Source organism: Photinus pyralis, unplaced genomic scaffold, assembly GCF_008802855.1.
Source record: "Photinus pyralis isolate 1611_PpyrPB1 unplaced genomic scaffold, Ppyr1.3 Ppyr1.4_LG8, whole genome shotgun sequence".
NCBI classification, from domain to species: Eukaryota; Metazoa; Arthropoda; class Insecta; order Coleoptera; family Lampyridae; genus Photinus; species Photinus pyralis.
This window is the reverse complement of record NW_022170819.1, coordinates 29,486,856-29,496,823: the sequence shown is the minus strand read 5'-3', so window position 1 is coordinate 29,496,823 and position 9,968 is coordinate 29,486,856. Positions and strand designations below refer to the sequence as shown.

Below are 9,968 nucleotides of genomic sequence, written 5' to 3'. Positions count from 1 at the left end.
TTTATACTTTGTGTGTAGAAGGGATTAGGGATTGGTATTCCGTGTTCATCACGCGATTCGGCTCACAACGTTAGTTTCCCCCATCTCAAGATATCATAATTAAGACAAACATCTATCTTAGCAGATATGGGTTGAAGGTAGTTTATAATCCCTTTGGTTTGTTGCCCTTATCAAATCCTTAAATCGATTAAAACAGGAATGGAATTTATTGAAAGAGGACGAGAAGAAGGGGGGTGACAAATAATAGGTCGTACTCTTGCATATTACACCGGACGACTACGTGGTTTAAGGGCTGCGTGTGACAGATTTGTAATTAAAATCCAGCGTTCGCGACTAATCACGAACGCCCCAGATTCGCCCCTTTAAAGTCCGACGAACAAACAACTTTCGACGATTGTTTTCATATAAACATAATCAAATTTAATTAAATATTTTCTTAAAATTTAAATTAAAATTCCTTTAATTTTATTTAGTCAAATAATTAAAGGTGTTGGAGGCAATTTAAATCTCTAATAGACTTTTGTTATGCAGTTTCGGAAAACGTTTCCTTGTTTATACACTCCCAACCATATGGCCGTATTCTCACCAAACAAAAAATTAATGGAACGGAAACTTTAATGAATTTAGAACTTTTGCTGGAAATGCACGCTTTACAAAGATTTAATTAATTTAAGTTTGATTAATCCACTATGTCGTTGTACTTTTTTCTGTGATACAATCTTTTTGCAGTCTCGATGATTGAGAATAAAACGCCCGGCGCCCTAAAATCGAAGGATAATAATAAGCTATTAATGTATCAAGGGAATTAAGATGCGGTGAATACCCGCGAGAAACATGTAATTCTCGAGGCCGTAGGCCGAGAGAATTAGTTTCTCAAGGGAATTTGCCGCAATTTAATTCACGTGATGCATTCATAGTTTTATTTCATACTGGTTTTAAATATTGAAACGAATAGGAAAAGAATAAAATGATAAAATGATGAATAAAATTTTCGAATAGTGGGTGTTGCATCGTTGTCTTGGTGATGTATTTGTTTGACGTTAAAATAAATACGTTAATTGAGTTTACCTATTCTTCGAATTTCCGAGTTTACGATTTGGAAGATCCCATGGAATTTGAGGAAAACTTTTCTGAGGATGTTCTCAGTGAAATTGCGCAGGCTGAAGAGTGTTTGGTTCCCATAAAATCTAAAAAGGCATATAAGAAGGAATTTGACCGGTTTTGCACGTGGCGACGAGAAAAAAATGTAACAGGAGCTTCTGAAAAAGCTCTTCTTGCCTATTTTTCGGAACGATCCAAGATATGTAAACCATCCTGCCTGTGGACGTATTATTCTATGGTGAGAGCGATGCTGCGTTTGCATGAAAAGATTGACATTTCTAAGTATGGTATCTTGATTTCGTTTTTAAAAGCGAAAAATGTAGGATATAAACCAAAGAAGTCACAGGTGTTGAGTCGAGAACAAGTAATCGAATTCCTCCAGCGCGCCCCCGATGAAAAATATTTATTCGTGAAGGTGAGTGCAATCAAAAATATTTCCACGTTTTTTGGTTGATTTAACCGTTTTTAGGTGGTAACTGTATTGGGAATAGCTGGTTGTTGTCGGACATGCGAGCTAGTAAATTTAATGGTTGGTGATGTTGAGGATAGAGGAACTGTTTTCGTCGTAAATTTGGTGGATACAAAAACTCACAAAGATCGTTATTTTACTGTTATTGATGAGACTGCGGTGGATTGTCTTGGTATTCTTAGAGCTTACATCAAATTGCGCCCTCCCAACGTTCCACACAACAGATTCTTTTTGAATTATCGCAATGAAAGGTGCACTACGCAACCAGTGGGGAAGAACTCATTTTCAAAATTACCCTGTGAAATTGCCAAATTTTTGAAGTTGTCGAATCCCTCTGGTTACACGGGGCATTGCTATAGAAGAACTTCTGCTACTTCGTTAATTGAAGGAGGGGGCGATTTGTGCAGTCTTCAAATGCATGGGGATTGGAAGTCTTCAAAGGTTGCTCAAAGTTACGTTGATCAATCGATGCCGCGAAAAATGGATGTTCAAAAGAGGATTTTTTCAACAGTTACAGAAAAAGCTTCCACTTCGGTTACGACTGATATAGGTTGTATGGTAACTGGTAGCAGCCAACATCTTTCTTCTGTTTTCGCGAACTGCACGTTTAATCATTGCAAATTTGATATGGGTGGAAATTGCAACGATCTTAATGCTAGTGTCGATGCAACGAAGTGTGATAACATTGAAAATTAACGTGATCTAGTTAAGATTATGTCAACCCCGCCATGAGGGAATTAAGTAGCCTCGAATTCCCGTTGCCAATGACAGCGGGGATTCAGACGTTGTTTATTTTGTTTAAAACAAAAATGTTATGTAGTAGTTAAGATACCAGTATGAAATAAAATAAAAAATCCCCCTCTGAATAAACCAGGAGCCGATTAAATGTAAATAGCCTTGTCCCACTTTGTCACTGTTTTAATTTGACTAAGGCAATCATTTTGTCAAAACTTAAATTATTATGCCGAGCGTATAGACGACGTCGGTGACATTTTCTCTTCAAAAAATGAGGAGATTACAGTAGAATTAATTACTCCTTGATTTTCTTGTTCTGTTTAACGTTGATCGACCCACGTTTTTACGTTAGTGTTTGTTGGTGGTCGTTAAACCATGTGGCGATATTAATAATTTGTTTGGTAATTTGTGTATGTATGTTAGAGGTTTGTATATTTTAATTTCGAGTTCAATTCAAATATTTTGTAATTCATTTTAATGGAAGGCAAACTGCAATTTTTTTTGGTAAATAAAATTATTAAACTTTGTAACCGAGACATTGTATAGCTATACTCGACAAGCTTTCACCGAGTGAAAGAATGCGTTAATTGTTAAAGGAATGAGGATTCGCACTTAAATGCCGGAATTTTTGTTTTACTATCCTTAACATCTCGTAGCTCTTTTATTGTAGTAACTTTTCAAGCAATGCTAGATTCAAGTTGAAATTAGTGTGCGGTGTACTTGTGTACTTTTTGTGTTCTAATTTATATAATTATCAAACAATTTTGTGCCATTATCACTTTCGTCCTTTCGTCTACTGAATACTGTATGGATACTTTAAACTACACTGCACGCCATTCTTAATTAGTCAGTTGTTAGGGTTATCCATCCTATTTATAAACGAACACGGTTTTTAAAAATTGCTTTTTTCTATCATCTTTGCGTACGAAATTGTACAGGGTGTCCTATTAATAATGGTCACAGGCCATATCTATGGAACCTATAATTGCACAGCTTCGGAAAAAGACCAGGAAAATGATGCATGAAGTCTTTCAAAGAGGGAAGTACAATGACGAATACTGTAGTAACAGTAATGTTTCTAATGAGATGTATTAATTTTTATGAACCGTGTATTTTTTGTGAAATCATTACCAGTTAGATTCGCATTATAATATTAACCACATTTTATACATGCACACAAAGCACACTCCCTGTAAATGTAATCTTCGCTCCGTATTTTAACTAGCGATATACGGCACACAAAAAAGGCCTACTGGAAGCCGATCTCTCTCATTACAGTCTTTTTCAGAACCGAACGTCACATTAGATTCAATGCGTCGAGCTTTGAGTTTTTGAGTTGAATATGCGAACACTAGAACTACTTTATTTTGATTTTTATCGTTTTTGAGTTTGTGTTTCGTTTTATCTTTTATCTGAAATAATTTTTTTATAATTTCAATTGTTTATAATTTTTAACGGCCTACTGATTGCTGAGAGGCTTTGCAAATCAAAAAAATACTGAATTATTAGAAATTGTTGAATTACAAAAAATAGGCAAGAGATACATACCGACATGCTTATATCGTTAGAAAGGTAGTAAAATCATACATTTCATGCAATAAAAAAAACTTGGTAGTTCCATTTAAAAAAATCAAGTTACCTTTGAAATTTTGAAAATTGACGGAGTGATTTCTTTTAATACAAAAGAAGTTTAACTTTACATTTCATGATTAGTAATGCTGCCGAGTCACGGCATTCTCAGTTTAATGATAACTGCGATATTCAATTTTTACTGGACATCTACTTTTTGAAAAAGCGACGAATTGCGGCTAAACGACTCATTTTAGGTATCATGTGTAATATATAAAGTCACACTAAAATTTACCAAGGAATTCAATATGTGTAATAATATACAGAAGGTTCCATTAAAAAAAATGCAACTTTGATATAAATCACCCTGTATAACAATTACAATTTCGGTGAAAATATTTTTAGGTTGTAGCCTTAAGGATCCCCCAACATGTCCCGACAATGAATTTTAAATGTGTGCATTAATAAACCCACAATCTTCCACCCACACACTAATGGCCCATCCTGTATAGTTATTTATTTAGGTATTTATTTTTATATGGTCTTTATTTTTGAGTGAGCGGGGTTTCAGCCAAGGCTGCTCTACCAACCCAACCCACTATTTTCATGTAAGTTTGTGTTTTCCAATTATCGCATTGTTCTCTTTTTTATTAATGAATTATTTTGACTCGAATCAATGATATTAAAAAATCCTGTCCTTGATTTGTTTAAAATTCGATTGTTATAAATTCATGCCCGACTACTAAAAAGAAAATCCGAAAAAAATAGTGTCAATTAAATAAAATGGGAATAAGGCAGAAACTGTTACAGATAGCTATAGGAACACGTATTGTCAAAATATGCAAAATGGTCATTCCATTTAAAAAAACTGAGTTTTTAGTCTTTGAAGTTTCATAAATTTGGACCTCCATAGGCGCAACTTAGCTTTTTTTAAGTACACTAAAAAGAAAGGACTTTTCATTCTCTATGCACTGATAGAAATGGGTTGCCATGACTCCAACCGTTTTCAAGTAATCAATTATCAAGGTACCATCTGCATCCGCCATTTTTTTCTTAAAGTCAAATTAACTTAAAAACCATAAATGGTAGATATAGACATGTGGGTATCGAATGAACTGAAATTTCACGTAGAATCCAAAAATGCAATAAAAAATAGGGGTTGACATTTAAAATAACGAAGTTACTAGCTACATCCGGTATTTCAGGAAGTGCAGTCATTTTGAAAATATTTTATATCGATCGATTCGACCTTCAGAGTAACTCCAAAGTACACTTTTTTAAAAACCCACCTCTTTTACTTCCCCAGAAACGTTTAACAAAAGCTCCCAAAAAATTTGATCATTAGAGCGCATGATGAAAGGTACGCTGTAGTGCAAAGACTATGCTAAAAATCGTAATTTTTTCAGTTGCCCCCCCCCCCCCCACGGCGGTGATGACGCAGTTGATCGCATAATCAGATGTATCGTGTGGCACAGATGCAGGGTATCAAAATGCGTTATGGGGAGTTACGTTCACATGGCCTCTCCTAAATATTATTAAGGCTAACCAACGACCAACGACACTATCACATCTCTAAGGGGGTGGCCAAGTTAACGGACCCCCATTCTGTAGTTTGACCGTGGCTCATAACTATGTCAAAGTTGGTTTTAGGAAAAATTGTTTTATGTAAATAAAAGTAAAGAGCAACAAAATCCCTACATAAGTGTATATAATACCTTTTATTTGTTGGAGCAGTGGTTTAGGCGCAATGTGTGAATTTATAGAGTAACTGTAGAATTCTATTGCAAAATAAGCTCCAAAACACCTAAGAAACTTTATAAATTTCCTGTAATTGAACACATTCTCTTACTGTTAAAAAAATTCGCTGCAGAAATCTCCCTATATCGTACAAATTATTAATTTAATTAAATTTAATGTACGACAGAAGTAGGTACATTATTTATTATTACCGTATGCCCCGACCACACACGGCTGTAAACGGAATTATTCGTCAATATCTTCGACTTCTTCCAAATCGAGAGTAACATCAGGCTCTGTAGAATTTGAACAATTAACGTCTCTACATTTTGCGCACGCAGTATTGCAATATAAGCCCATCTTGCGGCAAGAACGTCCCATTGTATGACAACCAGTTTTACATTTATATCTTAGAAGTTCTGACAATTCTTGTGGAGCAGGGGGAATGTCTCTCTTTATGGGGAGCATTTTTCCCTTTATCAAATCCCAATCCAATTATAAAGGATCCTGCTTACTTCCTGTCTATTCTTGGCCTTGGTGATATATTCGGGTGCTGTGGAATTTAGCAGCAGCTGATGTTGGAGGCATCGTCTAAACCTGTAAGACCGTCTTGTTGGGAAAAAGCAAAATTTGACCACGGACTCTCGTTACAAAATCTGTGAAAAAAATAAACGTAACGTTAACATCAAGAAACCTACTTTACGATGCACAAATAATAAAATTTTTATACAACAGCAATGCAATCTAATTAATTAAAAATGTAAGCAATAAAGTAGCTATAAATTGTAGATATATGTCTCGGCAAATCATTTACAAAGCAACGGTAGCTAATATCTATATAACACAGCTAATAATCTAATGAAGTAGAATTTTCCATGCCGGTAATGTAGAAATTCATTTATAGCGTGGCGTTGCCCAATATCAATTCTAATAAAATGGCGGGTCTAGGTACAAATGCTATTCCATATATCCTAAACATTCCTAGAAAGCTTGCATCGCTTTGCTCTGCCGCTTAACCATTTTCTAATGCATTTTTACTTGGAATTATGCGATTTTTACGCCGTTTAATTTTACAGCATCATTAATATTGGTGGCTTGGTGTTGCATATGTTTTCTCATGCGTTGCACAAGAAGAATGTTGTAGAAGGGCGCTCACTATAACATGTATCAGAAGTACCTCATAGGATAGATTTGCATGAGCCCATTAAGAAAATTTATTTGATATGTTTAGCACCCCAAAATTAACGATGGAAATGAAAGGACGCCAACCATAAAAACTTTTCAAAACAGAAAGTATCACATATACCATTTTATGAGCTTAGTTAGTGTTAATGACCCAAAAGGCGTATCCTTTATTCGAGTAACACATGGATCTTGTCACATTCTATCACATGTCTGGCATTTTATACTAGGTCCGCAATAGGTATTGCTTGCTATGCCAATTGAGCACATTTTCCATTCAATGTATCTAAGAAAATCAATTAAATGAAACGCTTGCAAAACTTCGTCCCAAATTAATGAATTGGTTAACACAACATTCCTTATCCAAGTAAAAAAAAGCTGTTTATAAACGCATCGCTATACTGAAAAGATCTCCTCTCTTCTAGCTTAATCCAATTTATCTTCCCCTTGTAGATTTACCACTAATCAAGTTCAAAGCCGACAGATTCGGTTTTCCTTAATTTCCCCGAACAATTTCGCGTATAATAGAAATAAAAATAATGCACCTATCTTAATAAAATAAGTAAACTGGAAACTGGGAAAGTCACAATAAATTAGAAATTTTATGTGAAAGGCGAAAAGCTGAGGAAAAGCTTTCTGCACATACGTACATATACTTTATCTAAGGTTATTTTTCCGAGGAACTGAAGTATAAAGAAGACATATTACCATTACATTTCAATCTAACCCCTACAAATCTGCGTAAAATAGTGGAAAAGAATCAACCCGTTATATAGGAATTAGAAGGGAAAAATCCGTTACGCTTTTACTACCGGAATTTAGATAAGAATCGCAAAATCCCCTTGTAATTGCAACAAAAAATTAATATAGGCACGAACGTCATTTGCGCTATCTGACAAAATGTCGTTTCATATGTATAAATTTCGAGAAAATGATCGCTGGAAAATGTGTCTGCGGTTTCTGCTATTTGTTGCTTCTTATTGTATGGTAGAACCAATGTTTTATAAGCTTTCGTAACCTTTTTTTTTATCGAGTTTTCTGGGTTTTATGTGTTACGATTTTTCAGTATCCAGCATTATTTCCGTTCTCTCCACCCAAACGCTTTTCTGGATGTATGATTAGAATCGAGTTGCAGATTTTAAAAGCAAATTCTTGTAACTCGTCTAAGGGTGTATCAACTCTGGAGCATTTTTTTTTCTCTTTAGCGTTTAAGATGAAACTTTAGTTTTATTAACGAAGAGATTTAATACAGATTTTCAATAATGTGTTTGTTGTGTGAGAGGCGAGAATATGATTATGGCGAATAAACTTTTTGAAATCTTAATTCACTCTTTTGAAGGCGCAAATAAGATCTTTTAGTTTTATTGTTAACTTCTTTAGTTATACACATATTGCGTTTGTGTTTTGTGGACGCTTCGGTAATTAAAAGTATTTTTCCTTGATAATAATCGATAAACCTGGCGTGGTCCAAGCGTTGAGTAGTTTTCTCGTTGGCGCCTAGCAGCCACTTTAATGATTTACGTTGTCCTTAGGCTTTTTGATGCCACTTCTCTTTTCATAGACTGTTAGACACTTTTAGGTGTAAACGAAACTCATCGCTCAATTCAAAGTCGAAAAGGCAAGTGAAGAAACGATTATTGAACCATTATTGTTCGAATTGAAACTTACACAGGGAGTATGCTAAAAGAACAGTGGGAGCGGATATGCAATAAGTGGTTTTTGCTACATGCTTCTATAACACTTGTGAATTATGTATTATTACGCAAACGGATCTCATGTAAAGGGAACAATTTTTAAGAGAAAAATAAAGATTTTGACAAAAAGCTCCGATAAAGCAGTGGCAAGAAAATTATATCAAATCTACACTTGATGTGATTTCATCTTTTTCCCAACGAAATTGATACATATATAACGATTTCAGCATGCTTACAAAATGAAAGAACGTTAATAAAACCAACCTTTTCCAATAGGAACATCTCAAAAGTTGCATCAATGGCATGCACCCACAAATTTATAACAGTAGGTTTGTTTTGATGCCATGCAGACGTCAATATGAGCTTCTTAAGTGCTGATTTTTGTTTACGTCGAGAAAGATTCTTCAATAAATAGTTATTTACATAAAAAAGTCAGGAAAATGACATTATTGGCGTGGAAATAGAGGTAGTTAACAGATGGTTTCAATTGGATGCATGCTTAAAGCCGACGACTTAAACTAGCTTCTCCACAACGGCTCTTTGGATTGGAATTTTTGATCATTGATCGGAAATACAAGCTGGCTCCAGATGCTAATTCTGGTGGTCAGTAATATTATGGTGGCGAAATGAGCAGTGGCATAAGCTCAATTTAAATGGGTGGTTTTTGAAACTTGGTTTAACGTTTAGCAAATCCCTTAGGTAAACCTTTTACACTGATTGCCTTGCTTTATCGGCATGGATTTACTAACAGTTTTCTTTTTCGTAATTTCGTTTTATACATGAAATTTACTCTTTTTTGCTGGATAGCACTCCGTCGACACGCGGTTTTTTTAGGAATTTGCTGAATAGCGCGTTTATTTACAATGACAGACTTTTTTTGCTAATGAAAAACGACACGACTACGAAATTTTCCGACTCCCACACTGTAGTGCGTAAATATCCCTTGGCTTAATTTTATACTACTTTAATCCTTGGTGAGCTTTTTGGCAGTAATCATCGATCGCGATTTATGCACGTAAATTACGCTGAGTGTCGTGAAAATTCTCCAAGATTAGAAATTGAACTTTCAGTCTTCAATTTGGTAGAAGTGACGGTCTACCGCCTTACATTCCATCCCAAATCCACTGGATCTCACACGAGATTGAACAGATTTGTTCTATATTTTTGGAACGGTAATCAAAGGGGTTGTTTCAAAATTCTTTTAAGGATCTTCGAAGATATCAAGAACGTTCTTTTAATTATACAAGAATGTCGTTGTCGCATTTGATGAAGTTTTGGAAGAATTAAGAAATATAAACCAGCAAAAGGGTTGTTGAGTTCGGCAGTAATTTTCGGTGGCTGTTCACATCGGTCAGTACACAAATTTAACAATTTACAAACGCAACTAGCGCTAACATCTACTAGTTTGGAAAGTTCGTTATCCAGTTTGATTTGATTTTTTAAAATTGGTCGATTTCTTTTTCGAGAAAATTAGAAAAATC

General features: G+C 35.0%; 1 protein-coding gene across 1 annotated transcript; it reads left to right on the top strand.

Moving 5' to 3' along the window:
- Positions 1-789: 789 nt before the first annotated feature.
- On the top strand, positions 790-2,319 carry LOC116179370. The gene is made up of 2 exons (XM_031499156.1): positions 790-1,516; positions 1,571-2,319. Exons 1-2 carry the CDS (start codon positions 1,025-1,027, stop codon positions 2,264-2,266), a joined length of 1,188 nt encoding a protein of 395 aa, XP_031355016.1. The 5' UTR covers positions 790-1,024; the 3' UTR covers positions 2,267-2,319.
- Positions 2,320-9,968: the final 7,649 nt, after the last annotated feature.